Below are 22200 nucleotides of genomic sequence, written 5' to 3' on the forward strand. Positions count from 1 at the left end.
GCATCCGCCTGGAGCGTTGCTAATTCTTTGGCCCTGGGAAACAGAAAGTGGTGAGGCTGACAAAGTTCTTACAGCTTCTGTCTGGATATGATCCGTGTCACTGGACTTGCATTTATTGACCCAAGCAGGTCATATCATGATGTGTGACTTCAAAAAAATTTTTTTCTTAATGTTTGTTAAGTTTTGAGAGACAGGGTTAGAGACAGAGAGAGAGAGAGAGAGAGAGAGCATGAGTGGGTGAGGGTTAGAGAGAGAGGGAGACACAGAATCGGAAGCAGGCTCCAGGCCCTGAGCTGTCAGCACAGAGCCCGATGTGGGGCTCAAACCCACGAGCTGTGAGATCATGACCTGAGCCGAAGTCGGACGCTTAACTGACGGAGCCACCCAGGCGCCCCCGATGATGTGGAACTTCAAAGAAGGGTGGGAAATGCAATCTGTCCATGTGTCTGGAAGGAGAGAGAGAGAAGAAATTTGTGGACAGCCCTAATGCCTGCCGCATAGCCCCAGAGATCAAGCAGACTGTCTCCCTTCCTGCTGGGGTTGGGGAGGTGGTTTGGGAAGGAGAGGGTTAGAACACCACGGGTCACTCTTTCTGGCTGTTGAGTCCTGCTGAATGCCCTGTCTAAATTTAATCTAAATCCAGACTGAAGATTAAAATTGGCATAGTTTCTCATTTGTTCAGATAATCCAGTCTTCCCCTCCCAACATATAAACCTGGTGAGGCCTACCCGTCGGTAAATATTTAACAACTCGGGGCACTGGGGGCTCAGTTGGTTGAGTGCCCAACTCTCGGATTTCGGCTCAGGTCATGATCTCATGGTTCGTGGGTCCGAGCCCCGCGATGGGCTCTGCATTGGCGGTGAGGATCCTGCTTGGGATTCTCTCTCTCTCCCTCTCTCTGCCCCTCTCCCCCCTCAAAATAAATAAACTTAGAACAAAGTGGAAGTGGCCTTCAAATTTTGACAGCAAAAAAGTAAATAAGTAAATAAATAAATCCTAATGCAGGAGACCCCATGTTTCCTCCTTTGCTTGATCACAGAGATTTTCAGGAGCTTTTTGCTGCAAAGACTGATCTGGGACCTGGGTCTTGAGCTGGAAAAGAAGGTGTGGTTTCCCACTTTTTTTTATGTGGAAGCTCTAAATGCCTTGGGCGGGGAGTTGGGGAGCAACGTTGGGGCACATCGGAGTTTGGCCTTGGCTTCAGTAATTGTCCAAAATGTGCCAGTTGGGGCACCTGGTTGGCTCAGTTAATGGAACACGCAGGGTTGTAGGTTCGAGCCCCATGTTGGGTGTAGCGATCACTTAAAAATCTTAAGAGAACCACACACACACACACACAAAATCCCCCAGAACAGAATGTGGCAATCAACGTTGGCTTTGACCTTGCCCCGGGAGCATGAATGACCAGTTGCGTATTTCACCGGTGACATTCCTGAACTTGTGGATGCTCTGTGATGCTGCAATCACGTAGGTTACTGTCACACACACACACACACACACACACACAGCATCGCAGGGTCAATTATAAGAGCAAAACACTTTAGTTGCACTTCTGAGCTTTTGTGCACACCCTTTCCAGTACAGGTTACCTGGAGCGACAAATTGTGTGTTCTCTCCCCGTGAAATTCTATCAACTGAACTATAGATGCGTATTTTCACTGCAAGACTGTATTTGTTTATTTACACTGCAAGATTTATGTATGTATTTGTGTATGTATTTATTTACTTATTTTTTGAGAGAGAACGCGAGAATCCCAAGCAGGCTCCATACCGTCGGCATGGAGCCCAACGCGGGGTGTGAACTCACAAACCGAGAGATCGTGACCTGACCTGAAATCGAGAGTCAGACGCTCAACCCACCGAGCCACCCAGGTGTCCCCTGCATTAACATATCCCCATCTTAAAAAAATATTTTTTTTAAGGGTCAAGCCAGTGATGTCGAGCCCTGTCCATTTAAGACGGACCTGGTTGACCTTCTGGAGGTCAGAGGTCATCATAACCCCACTAGCGATCACAGCTAGCTTCTCCACCTTTGATTGTCCATTATTTCACTGGACAAGCGATTAGTTCCAGGTACAGAATTTTAGGTACAAGATTTAGAAGGATCCCAACAGCTGCATGCACATTTGAAAAGCAAGGGAGTATGTTTACTAGGCAACTCTAGGAAGAATATTACTTCCTTTCTGAATCAACAAACTTTTTTTTTTTTTAAATTTACATCCAAATTAGCATAGAGTGCAACAATGATTTCAGGAGGAGATTCCTTAGTGCCCCTTCCCCATTTAGCCCATCCCCCCTCCCACAACCCCTCCAGGAACCCTCAGTTTGTTCTCCCTACTTATGAGTCTCTTCTGTTTTGTCCCCCTCCCTGTTTTTATATTATTTTTGCTTCCCTTCCCTTATGTTCATCTGTTTTGTCTCAGAGTCCTCATATGAGTGAAGTCATGTGATGTTTGTCTTTCTCTGACTAATTTCACTTAGCATAATACCCTCCAGTTCCATCCACGTAGTTGCAAATGGCAAGATTTCATTCTTTTTGATTGCCGAGGAATACTCCATTGGATATATAGACCACATCTTCTTTACCCATTCATCCATCGATGGACATTTGGGCTCTTTCCAGACTTTGGCCATTGTCGATAGTGCTGCTATAAACATTGGGGTGAATGTGTCCCTTCGAAACAGCACCCCTGTATCCCTTGGATAAATGCCTAGTAGTGCGATGGCTGGGTCGTAGGGTGGTTCTATTTTTAGTTTTTTGAGGAAACTCCAAACTGTTTTCCAGAGTGGCTGCACCAGCTTGCATTCCCATGAATCGACAAACTTTGATAAAAATTTAAATTGCAATGCTTTTATTTGTTTTGAGAGGGAGAGAGAGTTTGCGCGAGCGGGGGAGGGGCAGAGAGACGGAGAGACTCGTCCTGGGAGTAAGGAACATGAGAAACGCCTCTTTAAACATTCGCCCCTTAAGTTACCCAAGAGACTACATCCTGGAGATGGTTCTAAGATTGCAATAGATCCAGGAAAGTCTCCCCGCTTCCAAGGCACAGATGAATACATAGTAGGAGAGAAACACAGTAAATGTTAGGATTGCTGCCACTGCCTTGCCTCATCCTTCATCTGGGACCAAAATTCATTCCTTTCCAGTTTTGGTTCTCTAATAAAATCCTCCGAGATGATGAATATGCTCTCTGTGTGCCTTTTCAGCTCTGAATTTTCAATATGTAGTAGCTTTGTTAGTATTTACACACGGGTGTTCTCACCAACACGAGGCCCTGTTTGAGCCTGTTTATTTTTTGAGTTTTTAATATTTACTTCTGAGAGAGACAGAGAGACAGCATGAGCAGGGGAGTGGCGGAGAGAGAGGGAGACACCGAATCCGAAGCAGGCTCCAGGCTCCGAGCTGTCAGCCCAGAGCCCGACGTGGGGCTCGAACCCACGAACCGCGGGATCATGACCTGAGCTGCAGTCGGACGCTCAACTGACTGAGCCACCCAGGCTCCCCCTGACGACTCGCATTTTTAAGCACGAGCTCTGGAATGTCATTAATCTATATTAAAAAGCATCAAAACCCCAGCAGGCCGGTGCAGCACAATCTTCTTGGCAAAAACAGAGAAAGGACTGAACTAAACTGTACTTCACAGCACTGATATTTGCAGCACTTGGTGATTTCTCTCCTCCAGGAGTGAGGCAGACACTAGCCATGCTGCATATAACCTGTGTGGCCTTGGACAAGTGTCTTAGCCTCTCTGAGCCCAGTGTATCCTGAAATCGGGGCTGGCAGGGGACTCCCTGGGGACGTGGCGAGAGACGACCGCTGGGGAGCGGTCCGGGCGCGAACACTTTCTCCATCGCAACCTTTGTCAGCTGGAAAGAAAAAGAAAACACCTGAGGATAATCGAGGCCATGGATAACTCTATCCCGATTACCAGCGGAGATTTATTAGAGAGTAAATCAGTTCAAGGGGACCGGGACCGGCATTTCAAAATAGGAATAGAGTAGAATAAAAAAAAATCATGCCGTACAGGGTGGCATTTCCCGAAACTATGGTGATGTGAGATGATTTCTTGCTGTGCATCACGGTCAGAAAGGTCTGGAAGCCAATAGACGGTTCCCAGCTTCGCACTGCTTTCCGGACCACCGCCGGGAACGTTCTGAGAGCCTCGCCCGGAGCGAACCCCTGTCTCTCGGCGGCGCTGCGTTGGCGGGACTCCGCCGCCAGGTGGCGCCCGTGTCTCGCCGCGAGCGGGCTCGGCTCGGTCCGACCTTCCAGGCCCGGGTTTCCTTCTGGTTCAGCGTCGCCCGGAGGATCCGTTCGCTGGGACTGGAGGCCCCGCCACGAAGACAGCTCCCGGAGCAGAGCGCGGTGGGAGGGCTTGGGAGGCCGGCAAGGGATCCGGCCATCCTGAGCCCCACCCCTCCTTTCTTATTCCGCAGTGTTCAGCCAGTGCCTCTCTCTGTGCCCCAGACGGGGTCGCTGCTCCCAGAGCTCGCATCCCTGTGGGGAGGATAGACAAGAAGCCACAGTGGCGACCCGCCACGGCAGGGACGCCTCCCCGCCTAGGGCTTAGAGGCAAGTGTGGTGCCGGACAGCTGGCTGTGTGACCTTGGGCAGCTGGCTTAGCCTCTCTGTGCCTCAGTTTTTCTCTGCTATAAAGTGGGAAGATAGCACCCACCGCACAGGGTTGGCGTGGGCATGAAACGAGTTCGTGTCCGCAAAGCACTTAGAAGCCCTAGGAGTTTTGTGAAACCAATGGTTACAAATTCTCATGTTGCACCTGTAGGAACCGAGGACGTAGGCAATGGGGCGGCAGGAGGAATCCCCAAAGCCACACCCTTCCTCGCCTCTCCTTGGAGTTGAGTTCAGGGATTGACTCCCAGCCAGGATCCTTTCTCTCCGCACGGTGCTCCCTGGGGGGTAACAGTGGCTCCAGCCCCCTCAGCCTGGTCTGGGGCCGACAGGGAGAGACTGAATGCACCCATTGGTGATCAGAGGACAAATCAGTGGGCGACAGACGCAGGCGGTGGGGCTGGGGGGGGGGAGGGCCAAGCGCACTTTCATCCACAGGCCGCCCCCGCCCCCAGGCCCTCCCCAAACACCCGGAGCTGAACTTCGCAGAGCTTTTGGGCACCCCGCAGCTGTGGGCACCCAAGAAGGCCTTTGATGTTCCTTTTTCCCTCTCCTTTCCCCCTTTCTTGCCGACACGGGTAATTTACGGATCGTAAAAGCCACTCATTGTCAGTGAACATGCAGTGACTTTTCACAAAGTTACAGAGTCCTACAATCATCACCACAGCCCAGTCTTGGGTCATTGCCTCCCAATGACCCCGAAGTTTCCCTCTGGCCAGCCTGCGGTCAGCTTCCTGCCCCACCTCCCGCTGGGGCGGTCTTGTCTCTCCAGATTTGCTTCTTCTGGAAATTTCATACGAATGGAATCATCCAATTCATCTCCTGTCTGAAATGCTTTTCGGTTGGACACGTGCGTCCGGTGCAACGCAGCAATATTGACTGCTAAAGCCAGAAAATAGATTTGGCAATTTATGCAGGGGCAGTAAACACACACACACAAAATTCAAAATAAAATAAATTTGTGATGGGCCTGGATGGTATGTGGGGATCTCTTTATTGACTTCTGTTTATGTATGTACGTATTTATTTACAAATTGGTTAAAGACATTTATTTCAAAGAATTTTTTTGTAATGTTTTATTTTTGAGAGACAGAGTGAGCGCAGGTGGGGGAAGGGCAGAGAGAGCGGGAGACAGGATCCAAAGCGGGCTCCGTGCTGACAGCAGAGAGCCTGCTGCGGGGCTTGAACCCGTGAACCATGAGATCGTGACCTGAGCTGTAGTCAGACACGAAAGCGACTGAACCACCAAGGCGCCCCAACTGACTTTTAACTGTATCTATCCATCTCTGTAGAATTTGGGTCGCCATATTTTCCAATTTTTAAAAAAAATTGAGAAGAAAAATAAAAACATCAGGATAGAGGGACACGCCTCTATATAGGTCTTATCCACAAGAAAACATGAGATAAAAGCTTGTTTTGTTCTTTCCTTTAGACCAGTGGCCAGCAAATTACAGCCTGTTGCCCAAATCAGGCCCGTGAGCCAAGAATGCTTTTACGTTTTGGGGGGCACCTGGCTGGCGGTAGAGCATGTGACTCTTGATTGTGGGATTGTGAGTTCAAGCCCCGTGTTGGGTGGAGAGATTACTTCAATAAAAACAAAAGTTACGTTGGAAACAAAAAATGATCAAAAGACTGTTTTGTGATATGGGAAAAGTATGTGAAATTCGAAGTTTTTAGTGTCCAGAAATGACACAGCCGCATCCATTTGTTGTGTACGGTCTACGGCTGCTTTATGCGACAATGGAAGAGCTGGGCAGTGGAGACAGGGACAACCTGGCCCACAGAGCCCAAGATGTTTCCTCTCTGGCTCTCTATGGAAAAAATTTGCTGACCCGATAGAGACCCAGAGTCTTCCACAGTCCTTGGCCTCAAGGAGATGCTCAGGAAAATATCTGTGATGAACAGCACAGTCTCAAAGGCCAGAATAACTTTAAGGTTTGAAGGTTTTCTTTCACTCAGTTAATAACCTTGATAATTTCATAAGTTACTGTGGTAGACAGAAAATGGCCCCCAAAGATGTGTATGTGCTAATATCCAGAGCCTGTGCGTATGTTATCCTATATAGCAAAAGGGAATTAAGGTCACAGACGGAATTAAGAGTTGCTAATAAGTTGATCTGAGATGGGAGATGATTCTGGGCTATCTGGATGGGCCCAATGTAGTCATAGGTGTCCCTATAAACGAAAGAGGAAGGACTCTTAGAATCATGAGTCAGAGGGATGTGATGTGAGAATTCAACACCTGTTGCTGGTTTAGATGGAGAAGGGGCCATCAACGAAGGAATGTGGGTGGCCTCTAAAAGCTGGAGAAGGCAGGAACATAAACTTTCCCCTAGAGCTTCCAGAAAATAGAGCCCTGCGGAAACGTTGATTTTCACCCAGCGAGACCCATTCTGGACTTCTGACTGCCAGCAATGTAACATGAGAGATTTGGGTTGTCTAAAGTCCCTATATTTGTGATAATTTGTTGTAACAACAACAGGAAACTAATACATGTGTGAAAGCCTGACCTTGACCATGAAAACACCCACTGCTTTGAAACTCAAAGGGAGCTGTTTAACATCAGCAAGTTTCCTTAACTTCTGTGCTTCAGTTTCCTCAGTTATAAGAAGGAGATAAGCATTTATTTGTGGAGTGGTGGTGAGTGATAAATGGAGTGATATATGTAAAGTCTTCCACATAGTAAGGGACTTTCCCTTAATATATGAATGAACAAAAATAAAGTGTTAGTAGAAAAGATGGTTAAAACATACAGGAAGCAAAAAACTCACCTGTAATAAAGAAAATGCCCAAACTCCTATGCATCTAATAACATTGTCTACAAACACATTAAGCAAGAATTGACAAAGCTGTAAGACTTCCATCAGGGCACCTGGGAGGCTCAGCTGGTTAAGTGTCCGGCTTTGGCTCAGGTCATGATCTCGAGGTCCATGAGTTTGAGCCCTGCATTGGGCTCTGTGCTGACAGCTAGGAGCCTGGAGCCTGCTTCGGATTCTGTGTCTCCCTTTCTCTGTGCCCCTCCCACACTCATGCTCACTGTCTCTCTCTCTCTCCCCAAAATTAAATGAACATTTTAAAAAACTTTAAAAGACTTTGAGAATACACTTCTCTAATGGGGTATTGTATTACAAGCTTACTCAGTAACAGATCAAGAATGAAAATTTTGTTAGTAAGAGAATGTGAAACACTCAAGAATCTTGACCATTCAGACAGGTACTGAACCCTGATCCCACCCAACACCAAAGAAATTCCGTGTTTAAAAAAATCTCCCTTAAAATGCTTCTTAATCAAATCAGGGGCTTGCTTCATCTGCTTAGTCTAGCCACACAGTCTGTTGCAGCCACAGACACCCAAAAACATGTCCAGGGGAGTGAGGACTCTTGTGTTTTGAAGGTTGTGTTATTGGGACCATGACCTTCATTTCAATGATCCTAAAGTTGCTTGTGCTAATTCAGGGAATTTCACCCAGTCTCCAGAGAGCAGCTAGGAAAGAGAGCGAGAACTTAGTTAAGACAAAATGACACTCTCGTCTTTCGTACAGCTTTCTGGGAATCCAAGCCAGTGAATTCTGTCAGGGTTGCAAGATCTACCCACTATCTGTTATGAGAAAATGTAGAAAATGCATTTACAAACCTTCAACAGGGCTAACTCTGCAAAAACAAGTCTATGGACCCTTATACTCACTAAAGAGGATGAGAAGAATGCACGTGGCCAGGCAGTTGACGGAAGTCAGCCCCATGGGACTGAAATGAACATCAGAACACGTGTCCCACAGCAGCATCATAAAGACCACATACTCGGACCATAATGCAGTCAAATCATGACCAATAACAACCAACTGACAAAAAAAAAATGTTATCCCAGAGCACACCAAACCCCAACTTGAATTAAAGGAGGCTCAGGGGCGCCTGGGTGGCTCAGTTGGTTAAGTGTCTGGCTTTGGCTCAGGTCATGGTCTTGAGGTCCATGAGTTCGAGCCCCACGTTGGCTCTGTGCTGACAGCTCGGAGCCTGGAGCCTGCTTCGGATTCTCTGTCTCCCTCTCTCTCTGCCCCTCCCCTGCTCATGCTGTCTCTCTCTCTCTCTCTCAGAAATAAGTATTAAAAAAAATCAAAAAATAAATGAGGCTCAAACAGGGCCTCGTGTTGGTGAGAACACCCATGTGTAAATACTAACAAAGCTACTACATATTGAAAATTCAGAGCTGAAAAGGCACACAGAGAGCATATTCACCATCTCGGAGGATTTTATTAGAGAACCAAAACTGGAAAGCAATGAATTTTGGTCCCAGATGAAGGATGAGGCAAGGCAGTGGCAGCAATCCTAACATTTACTGTGTTTCTCTCCTACTATGTATTCATCTGTGCCTTGGAAGCGGGGAGACTTTCCTGGATCTATTACAATCTTAGAATCATCTCCAGGATGTAGTCTCTTGGGTAACTTAAGGGGCGAATGTTTAAAGAGGCGTTTCTCATGTTCCTTACTCCCACGACGAGTCTCCAAAGTGTGAATTCGTGCAAGGATTACACTGAGACAACCTTGAAGGTTTTTCCAGATTCCTTAGATTCATAGGGCGTGTCTCCAGTGCAAGGGCAAACGTCTAGCAAAGATGAAAAAAGATGACAAACTTTCCAGAGACCTTACCTACATAGGGTGTGAATATGTCAAGGTGTTGGGTTCTCACATTTCTGTCGTTGAGGGAAGACTCGAGCTCCCTCCCAAAACGTCCTCATGTGCTCGTTATTTTGAGAAAACTAATGAAACTTCTCCCACATTCCTTTCATTCGCAGGACCCTTCTCAACTGTGAGTTTCGTTTTGTATTTTTTTTTTCAAGTTTATTTATTTAGGCAATCTCCACAGCCCACGTGGAGCTTGAAAGCGTGACTTTGAGATCGCGCTCTTCCGAAGGGGCTAGCCAGGTGCCCATCAACTGTGAGTTTTTAGGTGGTTTTTAAATCTGTGAGAACTGATGAAGGCTTTCCCACATTCCTCGCATTTATAGGGTTTTTCTACGATATGAACCCTTCTGTGTTCGGTAAGCTTTGAGAACTCATTGAAGGTCTCCCCACATCGCCCACATTTATAGGGCTTCTTGATAATGTGCTTTTGTAAGTGTTTGTTAAGGTGTAAGGAATATTTAAAGGCTTTCCCACACGTCTGGCATTTGTAGGGCTTCTCTCCGGTGTGAATTTCCATGTGTCTCACGAGGGACGACTGATACAGGTAAGATTTCCTACATTCTTGACATTTGTATTTCCCCCCTCCGGGCTTAGTCTCCTTGCGTGAGTCAGAATTTGCAGGGTGGGCAAAGGATTTCTCATCTTGCTTATTCTCATGATTTGCCTCTGCCATACAGGATTGCCTCTGTGCCTCATGGATCGAGCTGTCTTGGAAGGTGATTCCACATGGATCGGACGCGTAGGTTTTCTCTGTAACGTGAGTCCTGCATACGTTGAGGCTAACGTCTTCACCAAAGGCTTTTCCAAATGGATCCCATTCATGAACGTCCGTCCCCATGCGAATGTTATTATGGCTGTGAGGCACATTGTTGTAATCGTGAGGCCACACGTTTGACTCCGGCCCCGTCTGACTCCTCACAAACGGGGTCAAGACAATGCTTTGCCATAAGAGTCTATCATATCCGTAGATTTTATAGATCTTTTGATTACTGGTTAGGACAGGATTTTGTTTCAGGATATCTGAGCCCCAGTTTGGGTTACGGTTTCTTGTGGCATCTCTCTGGGAAGGCACAAGCTTGGAGCCTGGTTTAGGATCGTCCTTCGTTTCGCGATATTCACAGATTCTGACCGGAGACTCGCCCGTCTTGTGAACGCCCGCAGCCTGCTGCCACTTTCGGTCCCTTTGCTTGGGCGGCTCCCCCGTCTCGTGGCATTTCCAGTCTTTTCCCCGCGGGGAGGGCCGGGAAATGCGGCTCACGGCACACACTCTGGTCGCTCCTCGAGGGGTCTTCTCGGCGAGAATGTCCTGCCGGGGGGTTGAGTTTTGGGTCTTACGTTGATTCAGCGAGTCTGAAATAAAGTGCACAAAAGTCGAGTTCTTTGTTGAGAGCTAAGGTGGGTTGGGGATGGGTTGGGGAGGATAAGGCCGGGAAGTGCCCAGGTGGGTTTCTTGTCAAACGGTCACTCTGCACGAGAGGGAAGGAAGAGTGAGCAAGACAGCAGAAAGACATCAGGGATTTGGGCCGTGCTGGGAGCTCGACCGCAGTGAGGACGGGTGCTGTGTGGACGGGACCTGCTACGAAACGCTTGTTCAGGGATCGAGGAAAGGAGTCGTCAGGAAGGTGTAGCCCCATGGAAGAGAACCGGACAAAGAGTCTGCCATGGACTGTTTCTGTGTCGCCCAGAAATCCATTACGTTGAAGCCCTCATCCCCCATGTGATGTTGGGATTTGCAGGTGGGGCCTCTGGGAGGTAATCGGGTCTAGATGAGAATGTGACGGTGGGGCCCCCACGATGGGACTGGTGTCCTTACAAAAGCAGAACGGAGCTTGCTGTCTCTCTAGCACGTGAGGACACAGCAGGAAGGCGGCCGTCCGCAAACCAGGAAGAGAGGCCTGGCTGGGAACCAAACCTACTGGCACCTTGACCTTGGACTTCCCAGTGAAGAGACAAGTGTGTGAAAGCCACCTGGAACATGGTACGGTGTCAGCCCGGACGGACTAAGTCAGAGTCCGTGTGTGACTTTAAAGGGGCACAGGTCTTTGGGACAAAAAGAAAGAATAAAAGCCTGGACGATTCTGATGCGTCTTAGAGTCTTTGCTTGCCTCCCAGATGAAATGGATTCTTTCTTTCTTTTTTTTTTTCTAATTTTTTAATGTTTATTTATTTTTGAGACAGAGAGAGACAGAGCATGAACGGGGGAGGGTCAGAGAGAGAGGGAGACACAGAATCTGAAGCAGGCCCCAGGCTCAGGCTCTGAGCTATCAGCACAGAGCCCGATGCGGGGCTTGAACTCACGGACTGTGAGATCATGACCTGAGCTGAAGTCGGATGCTCAACTGACTGAGCCACCCAGGCGCCCCTCTTTCTTTTTATTATTCTTAATTTTTAAAATTTTGTTTGAGAGAGAAAGAGAACGGGGGAAGGGCAGAGAGGGAGGGGGGGAGAGAGAGAGAGAGAGAGAGAGAGAATATCCCAAGCCCCACAGAGCCCGCTGCGGGGCTCAAACCCATGAACCATGAGATCGTGACCTGAGCCGAAGAAACAAAATATAGTCTGGCCACACAGCGGAATAGGATTCAGCGGTGCCAGAAACAGAAACTCCCTGAAACAGGGGTTCTGAAGCCAAGCAAGTATGACTCTGCCGCACCTAAGCGGTCCCTCCGCTTCCCTCACGCATGCGCTAACACCCTCTGCGCTCCGTGTTCACCCACCTAAGGATCCCCCGAGGGCTGTTAATCATGAAGCGAATACAAATGAACCGCAACGGACAGAGTTCCCCTCTCATGGGGTCAAACCCTGCGTCCACCCCCGGGGGGGGGGGGGGCAGGGGCCACAGCGCCCCTGCTTAACGGTCCTGGCCCCGTTTCTCAGCACCCCTCCGGGAACTCAGGAAGGGCCAGACTCGCGTGGGGCCCGGCCACGGGTAAGCGAGGGAGGGTAGCATCCTCACCCACGGAGGCCAGGTTCCTGCAGTTCTGCAGCATCACGTCTCTGTAGAGATTTCTCTGCGCGGGGTCCAGCAGGGCCCATTCCTCCTTGGTGAAATTCACGGCCACGTCTGTGAAGGTCACGGCGTCCTAAAACAACACGCCCGTTTGGGGCGCTGTTACCGACGGAGTCGCGACCCTTCCCAAGGACAGGCCGAAGTCCTGACACCCCCCCCTCCCGCCCCCCAGTACCTATGAATGTGACCCCGATTTGGAAATGAGGCATTTGCGGATTCGCAAGGGGTACCAGGAGGTCACGCTGGAGTAGGTGGGCCCTATCCCAATCGACCGAGGTCTCACAAGAGGAGGAAATCTGGGCACAGACACACGGAGGGGAAGAATGTCACACGATATTCTTCAGAAGTGGAGACTGGGGTGGGTTGTCTGCAACGAAGGCGGGCCAAGGAAAGGCGTTTGCCAGTCGTATATTAAGCTAGCCCACCTCCCGGGGCGCCAGGGTGGCTCAGTCAGCTAAGCATCCGACTTCATTTTGGCTCGGTTCATGATCTCAGGGTTCGTGAGTTCGAGCCCCACATCAGGCTCTGTGCTGAGAGTTCGGCTTTGGCTTCTGTGTGTCCCTCTCTCTCTGCCCCTCTCCCACTCGGGCTGTCTCTCTCTCTCTCTCTCTCAAAAATAAACACTTAAAAAAAAAAAAAAGAATGAGCGAGATCTCTTATCCATGGATGTAAAGTGATATCCTGTGGTCTGTATATATATACAGACACACACACAATTTAAGGGAAAGAGAGACAGAGTGTGAGGGGGGGAGGGAGGGGCAGAGGGAGAGAGAGAGAGAATCCCAGGCAGGCGCCACACTCAGCCCGGAGCCCGATGTGGGGCTCGATCCCATGACCCTGGGATCACGACTTGAGCTGAAGCCGAGAGTTGGACACAGCCGACTGAGCCACCCAGGTGCCTCCAAACCCTGTTTTTTTTTTTTTTTTAATTTTTTTTAACGTTTATTTATTTTTGAGACAGAGCATGAACGGGGAAGGGTCAGAGAGAGGGAGACACAGAATCCGAAACAGGCTCCAGGCTCTGAGCTGTCCGCACAGAGCCCGACGCGGGGCTCGAACCCACGAACTGTGAGATCATGGCCTGAGCCGAAGTCGGACGCTTACCGACTGAGCCACTCAGGCGCCCTCTTATAGATATTTTATATGCACTGCAGGATCAGTCAAAGGGACCGTGTTCATAAGGAAGCAAGGTTTTTAGCCCGAGAAGAAAGATTTCAAATCTAAAATTTTAAGAAGTCAGGGAGCGCGCCTGGGTGGCTCAGTCGGTTGGGGGTCTGACTTCGGCTCAGGTCATGATCTTGTAGTTTATGAGTTCCAGTCCCGTGTCGGGCTCTGTGCTGACAGCTCGGAGCCCCGGAGCCTGCTTCGGATTCTGTGTCTCCCTCTCTCTCTCTCAAAAATAAATAAAAACATTAAAAAGTCAGGGCGCCTGGTTTGCTCAAAGTCAGAAGAGCGTGTGACTCTTGATCTGGAGGTTGTGAGTTCGAGCCCCACGTTTGGCGAAAAGATTACTTAAATAAACTTAAAAACATTTTTTTTAGAGTTCAAAAGTGGCCGACTTTAGGATAAAGTATCAGCAGGAACCACACACACACACACACACACACACGCACGCACTTCCCTGGCAAATCTCTGGAGAAAGCGCCCAGAAGAAATAAGCAGGAAGCCCTGAGAAATGGGCTGATTTAGGAAGAGAAAATCCACAGGGTGAGTCTGAGGGACCCTGTGCTGTCAGAAGGCGGAGAAGCCACCTTAGACTGTGTTAAGAAATACAGAGGCTGAAAAGAAAGAAAGAAAGAAAGAAAGAAAGAAAGAAAGAAAGAAAGAAAGAAAGAAAGAAAGAAAGAAAAAGGAAGGAAGGAAGGAAGGAAGGAAGGAAGGAAGGAAGGAAGGAAGGAAGGAAGGAAGAAAGAAAGAAAGAAAGAAAGAAAGAAAGAAAGAAAGAAAGAAAGAAAGATGGGGCGCCTGGGTGGCGCAGTCGGTTAAGCGTCCGACTTCAGCCAGGTCACGATCTCGCGGTCCGTGAGTTCGAGCCCCGCGTCGGGCTCTGGGCTGACGGCTCGGAGCCTGGAGCCTGTTTCCGATTGTGTCTCCCTCTCTCTCTGCCCCTCCCCCGTTCATGCTCTGCCTCTCTCTGTCCCAAAAATAAATAAACGTTGAAAAAAAAATTAAAAAAAAAAAAAAAGAAAGAAAGAAAGACAGAAAGACAGACAGACAGACACACGTTGACTGTAAAGGGTCTGCCAATGGCCCAGTTGGGGAGATTCTGAACCGTAACTGTGCAACTGATTGAAACGAACTCGTTACTAAGAACACGTGACCGCATCATGACACCCAAAAAGGGGAAACCAAAGGGGCCATAAAACAGCACGTCTCGGGGCACTTGTGTGGCTCAGTCGGGGAAGGCATTAGACTCTCGATTGCGGCTCAGCTCATGATCTCTTGGTTCGTGAGTTTGAGCCCCGCAACGGGCTCTGGGCTGACAGAGCCTGCTTGGGGTTCTGTCTCCTCTCTCGCTCCCTCTGCTCCCCTCCCCCGCTTGTGATCTCTCTTAAAAAAAAATTAAAGGGGCGCCTGGGTGGCTCAGTCAGTTAAGCGTCGACTTCGGCTCAGGTCATGATCTCGCAGTCTGTGGGTTCAAGCCCCGCGTCGGGCTCTGTGCTGACAGCTCAGAGCCTGGAGCCTGTTTCAGATTCTGTGTCTCCCTCTTTCTCTGACCCTCCCCTGTTCATGCTCTCTCTCTGTCTCAAAAATAAATAAATGTTAAAAAAATTTAAAAAAAAATAATAAAAAAAATAATTTAAAAAAATTAAATAAATAAGAATAAAATAAAACAAAAACCCTCAGGGGGCGCCTGGGGGGGCACAGCCAGTTAAGCATCCAACTTTGGATTTTGGCTTCAACTGCACCAGGGAGCGGTCACGTGGCTGGGACCTTCCCAGGCACCAACTGCTCCTGGGTGGTCAAGGAAAGGGAGGGGAGCGAGTGCCCGTCACACCATGAGCCTGTAGGAGGAACGAATGGCACCTATGCCTGGTGTTTGCGCCCTGCCTAAAAGGAATCCGGCTCCCGGGGCGCCTGGTTGGTTCAGTTGGGAGAGGGTGCGATTTTTCTTCTTTTTCTTTCTTTTTTTTTCTTAGTATATATTTTTTAATGTTTGTTTATTTGGGCGGGGAGGGGCAGAGAGAAAGGGAGAGAATCCCAAGCAGGTTCCATGCTGTCGGCGCCGATCCCGACGTGATGCGCACTGTGTACTGTAATTTTTATATGTAATTTTTATATGTTGTGTGGGGCACCTGGCTGGCTCAGTCAGTAGAGCATGCCACTCCGGATCTTGAGGTCACGGGTTCGAGCCCCATGTTGGGCATGGAGCCTACTAACAACAAAACAAAACAAAACAAAACAAAACCAAAAAACCTGTTGTGTGGATGCAAACTGCTACGCTCATATTGTGAAAAACATTTCTTTCACACAGAAAACCTGATAGCCCTGGGGCACCCGGGGGGCTCAGTCGGTGAAGCGTCCAACTTTGGCTCAGGTCACAACCTCGTGGTTCCTGGGGTCGAGCCCTGCTTCCGGCTCTGTGCTGTCACGTGGGCGGAGCCTGCTTCGGATCCTCTGTGCCCCTCCCTTCCCCACCCAACTCCCAAAAGTAAATATTAAACATTTTTAATTAAAAAAAAAAAAAAAAAAAAAAAAGAGGGGCGCCTGGGTGGCTCAGTCGGTTAAGTGGCCGACTTCGGCTCAGGTCATGATCCCATGGTCCCTGAGTTCGAGCCCCGCGTCGGGCTCTGTGCGGACAGCTCAGAGCCCGGAGCCTGCTTCAGATTCTGTGTCTCCCTCTCTCTCTGACCCTCCCCCGTTCATGCTCTGTCTCTCTCTGTCTCAAAAATAAATAAACGTTAAAAAAAATTAAAAAAGAAAAAGAAAATCAGACAGTCCCAAATCTACTACCTATAATTCCACTCCAAGATTTATATTGCGGAACTGGCTTTCGAAACTGAATCGGGTTCCCCAGGCCTGGGGAGGAGCCTGGGCGTGGGATTTCTAACAAGGTCCCGTTTGTTGCCCATGAGTGGCAGGGGACACTCTTCCGCGTGAGAAGCAGGAAGGACACCTGGACAAAAGTGATCCCGGCAGTTCTGTCCGAGCAGCAGCCAAGGTGGGGACCGTTCCGCATCCCTAAGCAACACAGGGGCGGACTCAGTGACACCCTGCAGAAACCTGGGAACTGCACTGTTTTCGGGGGAGACTTGTTGAGGCGCAAGGGGTGAGATGTCGCGATATCTCAAAGTCTCTCTCAGGTGGTTCAGCAAAAAACAAACAAACAAAAAAAGTGTGCACGGGCATCTGTGAACACGCACGCGCATACAGACAGCCAACAGGGCAACCTGCGTACCTGACTTTATGCGACCATGTGTTCATACACAGACAGCAAATAAAGCAAAATATTAGCAAATCTGCAAATCTTTACGTTTCCATGGGTATTTGTTTTATTATTACTATACATTCACCGCAGGTCTGAAAATGCTTCAAATATACACTTAACGGGGAAAAAAAGGAAGACCAACGGGGCGCCTGGGTGGCGCAGTCGGTTAAGCGTCCGACTTCAGCCAGGTCAAGATCTCGCGGTCCGTGAGTTCGAGCCCCGCGTCGGGCTCTGGGCTGATGGCTCGGAGCCTGGAGCCTGTTTCCGATGCTGTGTCTCCCTCTCTCTCTGCCCCTCCCCCGTTCATGCTCTGTCTCTCTCTGTCCCAAAAATAAAATGAAACATTGAAAAAAAAATTAAAAAAAAAAAAGGAAGACCGAAAGAATGATCGACAGAACATTCAAGATGGCGGGGCGCCTGGGTGGCCCAGTCGGTTGAGCGTTCAACTCTTGGTTTTGGCTCAGGTCACGGTCTCAGGGTTGGTGGGTTTGAGCCCCAAGTCAGGCTCTCAGCTGACAGTGCGGAATCTGCCTGGGATTTCCTCTCTCTCTCTCTGCCCCACCCCCACTCGAGGGCATGCTCTCTCTCAAGATAAATAAACTTAAAAAGAATTTCAAGATGGTGATTAACCCCAGAAGGAGGCAGGGCAATGGGGTCAGGCCGAGGGCCTCTAACCACCAGCAGTGTCTGATTCCTTAACCTGAGGACCTACCTATTTATTACATTATTTTTAAAATTCCGGGGAGCCTGGGTGGCTCGGTTAAGTGTCCGACTTCGGCTCAGGTCATGATCTCGCAGTTTGTGAGTTCGAGCCCCGCGTCAGGCTCTGTGCTGACAGCTCAGAGCCCGGAGCCTGCTTCGGATTCTGTGTCTCCCTCTCTCTCTGCCTCTCCCCAACTCATGCTCTCTCTCTCAAAAATAAATAAAACTTGAAAGAAAAATTTTTAAAAATCTATTTGTGGGGTATCTGGCTGGCTCAGTCGGTAGAGCGTGCAACTCTTAATCTGAGTCCCGAGCTCAAGTCCCCTGTTGGGCATGGAGGCTACAACTAAAATAAAATAATTAAAATAAAGTAAAATAAAATAAAACTAATAAAAATTAGAATAATTCTACTTGTTAAGTTTTATGTACTCTTGTCTTTATGAAATTTTTCATAAACTTAATTCATATATTAAAGCTTAATTTTATTTATTTATGTTTTTTATTTATTTTTGGGACAGAGAGAAACAGAGCATGAACGGGGGAGAGGCAGAGAGAGAGGGAGACACAGAATCGGAAACAGGCTCCAGGCTCTGAGCCATCAGCCCAGAACCTGACGCAGGGCTCGAACTCCCGGACCGCGAGATCGTGACCTGGCTGAAGTCGGACGCTTAACCGACTGCGCCACCCAGGCGCCCCAAAGGCTTAATTTTATTTATTCTGCCATGTAATCTTACAGCCAATTCATCCTGGCTTTTATTTTATTTTTATTTAATTTTGAAAAGATTTTAAGTAATCTCTCTCCCCCACGTGGGGCTCGAACCCACAATCCTGAGATCAAGAGTCCCACACTCTGCTGACTGAACCAGGCAGGCACCCCTCATTCTTGGTTTTAAAAAGCTTAGTAGTACAGGGGCTCACAGCTGGCTGTTTGTAAAGCATGTGACTCTTGATCCCAGCGTTGCGAGTTCGAGCCCCATGTTGGGTGCAGAGGTTGCTTAAAAATAAAATCTTTAAATAGCGAGAGAGGGGGAAGAAAAGCTTAGTACAAAAGAACTTTCTAATTTTTTTTAGATGTTTATTTATTTTTGAGAGCGAGAGAGACAGACAGACACAGAATCCGAAGCAGGCTCCAGGCTCTGAGCTGTCAGCACAGGCCCGATGCGGGGCTCAAACTCACGAACCGAATTCCCACATCTTCTTAAATATACTGATTCCGTTTAAGAAAGAGGCAACCATACTACGTTGGTCTCAAAAATGTCACCGGTTTACGTGGGTTCCCCTTGTATTCACTACGCTGGGGTTTACGCGAACCCAGGTTTTCACAAAACAGAACTGTGACCCTCAAATAAATATAAAGTCATTAGGTGCTTGGGGCAAACAGGAGATTTTTAGGCAACCCTGCCATTGTGAATGAACCGCCTCCCAGCCATTCGTCCCGTCCCCCCCCCCCCCCCAGTTGCAATCAGACAAGAATGAAACCAGCAGCAAAGACAAAAGGACTTTTGTCCCTCCCCCCGCCTCCACCCTTACTCAACTCTTTTCTAACTCAATGATAAACTTTATCCCCTGAAACTCGTAGCCCAGTTGACATCCTATCATATCGGTAAGAAGAGAACATTCCACTCTTGCCTGGGGGATCTTGAGTCCCTGGGACAGAGAAGCGGCCTCGCCTCCGATCTGCAACCTGGGGCAGGACTCCTGATAAGGGGTTTGGGACACAACATTCCACATCTATCTTGACCTTGTAGTTTCCAAGGGAACGTCCAGACCAGATAACTCCTTTACACTGGGCTCAGTTTGAGCCTATCTAAGCCCGGGTCCATTTACATACACCTACCCTGAATTACTACCACCTCCCCCCCCACCCCCTTGGGATCCTATAATAACGCCAACCCTTCCTTCCTCAGGTTCCTCTCAGGTGCGATCGATCTCTCTCTCCTTGCAACAAACCATTACAACGGGGGCTCCAGGTGAGTCCCTGGCGATCTCAGACACATTATAATGTTTGGGACAGTGGGAGAAAACAAACGAACAAAGAGAATGTGTAATTTGGGGTCGTCTCGGGGAAGCAGGTGGGAAAGAAACCCCCCACGTCTGGCAGCTAGAGCGCATCCCCCCCTCCCTGTGCGCTGAGCTTCCCGTGAACGAGACCTTCCTGGAGGAGCCTAAGGACAGGCAATTTGTTCAGACCATGGGGTTCCATGCTGACAACTTCCCTTGAACTCCTTTCAACGTGTTCTTTCAGAAACGCTCTCTACGGAGGTCTCAGTCCGCCCCCCCCCCAAGAAAGAAAGTGCTCACTGGACCAAACCCAGACCCCGAAATCCTTTCTCTAGGAGAGGAGAACCCGATGGCCACCCTCTCCATGTGAACGTGCCCGGAATTCTCCTAATCGCTGAGGGGCTCCAACACTTCATGGGTCTGAACGGCCCCCCTCCCCCGCTCCTGCCCTCCCCCCCTCCCCCTCCCTCCCCCCCACGCTGCACGCAGGTATCTCCCTGCCCACTCCACGGACCACAGCGTGGAGGGACCGCCCCTTCCCCCGGCGGCTTTTAGGGCTCAGCACGTGGGCCGCTCTCGGCTTCCCCTCTCCTCCAGGGCGGAGGCAATCAGGCTGCCGCAGACAGCTGCCCCCGACTCCCCGGAATCCGACCCGGTCCCGCCCGCGGTGTGGATCGTGCGACAAGCCGGCACACTCACCATCCCTGCTGCACCGGCTTCTGGACGCGTCTGTGGGTGGCGCAGCCCAAGAGCTCATTCCCTGCACCGGATAGAGGGTTGCAGGGCTGCAGACGAGAGGGGTGGGATTGCAAAAAGAACAATTAAATAAGCAAATAAAATAAAAAACCACGCCCTCACCACGCCCCCCCCCCCCCCCCCCAACAGGGATCGACGACAGAGATTCATCCTGCGCGGGCCTTTTGTATCTGCTTCCGGACCCCGGCTCCTCAAAATGGACGGTTTAAGGGGTGGGAGCAGGGGAAGGAGGAGCCAGCAGGAAGGGGATCCCGGGACTTGCCCCCCCCAGCCCCACCCTGGGACCCCACCCCCCACCCCCCGCACCCAGGGTCTCCCCAGCCACTTCTGCTCCTTAGAGGCGTCCAGAAAGAGAGGCGCTTCCCAAGGAAAGGAAGACTTTTTTTCTGCCCTGGAAGAGGACACGGTCGGGAGGAGGGGTCCTCAGTTTCCCTCTCAGGCCTCCCCCTTCCTTTCCTTCCGCTGCCTTCCTCACCCCGCGAGCGTTGACCAGCCGGTGACCTGCGAGGTCTGCGCCAACAGATGTAAGAAAATACTGTGCTGACCGTTACTGGGATTGAACCGGCGACCCTCCCGCGAGGAACCAGAACGTCCTCCGATCCCCAATTCCAGGGAAAGAGAACAGCTGCCTGAATCCAGCCGGCGAGGACGCGGCCCCCGCTCCCCGCGACCCTGTTAAAAACAACAACAACAACAACAACAACAACAACAACAACAAATCACCTACATCTGTTTAAACTGGAGGGTCACCTGCCCTGCAGGTGCCGGCGAAGAGCGTCCGCGGAATACCTTCAACCCGGACTGGGGATTTCCCCCAACCCCGCCCCGTTCCCGCCCCCTCCCCGCCCCACCTCCACCCCTGCTCCACCCCTCCTCCCCTCCTCCCCTCCCCCAAAGACGGAGGCCAGCCCAGCCAGTTCCCCGGCTCTCTAGGAAAGGGCAGGGAACCGCTAAAAGTCAAGTCAATTAACCTTTTATGAAATGTCTCCTCTCTAGGAATGCAATTCTACCCTAAAGCTTACATTGCCTATTATTACTCTGTACCTAAACTCGTCTTTTAAAAAGTAATCGCCAGGGGCGCCTGGGTGGCGCAGTCGGTTAAGCGTCCGACTTCAGCCAGGTCACGATCTCGCGGTCAGGGAGTTCGAGCCCCAGTCGGGCTCTGGGCTGATGGCTCAGAGCCTGGAGCCTGTTTCTGATTCTGTGTCTCCCTCTCTCTCTGACCCTCCCCCGTTCATGCTCTGTCTCTCTCTGTCCGAAAAATAAATAAACGTTGAAAAAAAAATTAAAAAAAAAAAAAAGTAATCGCCCACCCAAGGTCAGTCTCGAACTCACAACCCTGGGATCAAGAGTCCAATGCTCCACTGACTGAGACAGCTGGGTGCCCCTAAACTTGTGTTGGAAAAAAGACTTCATGGGGCGCCCGGTTGGCTCAGTCCGTGGAGCACGCGACTCTTGATCTTGGGGTTGTGAGTTCAAGTCCCACATTGGGTGTAGAGATTACTTAAAAAAAAAAACAAAAAACAAAAAACAAAAAAAAACCCAAAAAACAAACAAACAAAAAAAACCACTTCTGGGCGCCCGGGTGGCTCAGGTGGTTAAGCTAAGCGGTCGACTTTGACTCAGGTCATGATCTCCCCGTTTCTGAGTTCGAGCCCCGCCTCGGGCTCTGCGCTGACAGCTCGGAGCCTGGAGCCTGCTTCCGATTCTGTGTCTCCCTTTCTCTGCCCCTCCCCTGCCTGTGCTCCGTCTCTCTCTCTCTCTCTCTCTCTCTCTCTCTCTCTCTCTCTCTCAAATAAGCCTTAAAATTTTTTAAAAATATATTTTAAAAAGACTATTATTATTATTAAAGCAGTATTAGGTTTACAACAAAACTGAGGTACAGAGATTTCCCATATGCCCCCTGTCCCCAAACATGCACAGTTTCCTCCCGTATCAACATTAAGCACCAGAATGCTACTTTTTTTCACTTAAATTTTAAGTAATTTATTTTTAAT

General features: G+C 49.6%; 1 protein-coding gene across 4 annotated transcripts; it reads right to left on the bottom strand.

Moving 5' to 3' along the window:
* Nucleotides 1–8856: 8856 nt before the first annotated feature.
* Nucleotides 8857–21003, bottom strand: ZNF114 (zinc finger protein 114). Of its 4 annotated transcripts, none has more exons than XM_045046174.1 (5): nt 20931–21003; nt 20147–20232; nt 12491–12611; nt 12262–12388; nt 8857–10658 (listed from the first exon to the last, which is right to left on the bottom strand). In XM_045046174.1, exons 4-5 carry the CDS (start codon nt 12293–12295, stop codon nt 9556–9558), a joined length of 1137 nt encoding a protein of 378 aa, XP_044902109.1. In that variant the 5' UTR covers nt 12296–12388; nt 12491–12611; nt 20147–20232; nt 20931–21003; the 3' UTR covers nt 8857–9555. The 4 variants fall into 4 exon arrangements, with proteins under 4 accessions (XP_044902109.1, XP_044902108.1, XP_019674845.3 ...); XM_045046173.1 differs by lacking the exon at nt 20931–21003 and adding an exon at nt 20679–20906; XM_019819286.3 differs by lacking the exon at nt 12491–12611.
* Nucleotides 21004–22200: the final 1197 nt, after the last annotated feature.

This window comes from Felis catus, chromosome E2, assembly GCF_018350175.1.
Source record: "Felis catus isolate Fca126 chromosome E2, F.catus_Fca126_mat1.0, whole genome shotgun sequence".
Classification (NCBI taxonomy): Eukaryota; Metazoa; Chordata; class Mammalia; order Carnivora; family Felidae; genus Felis; species Felis catus.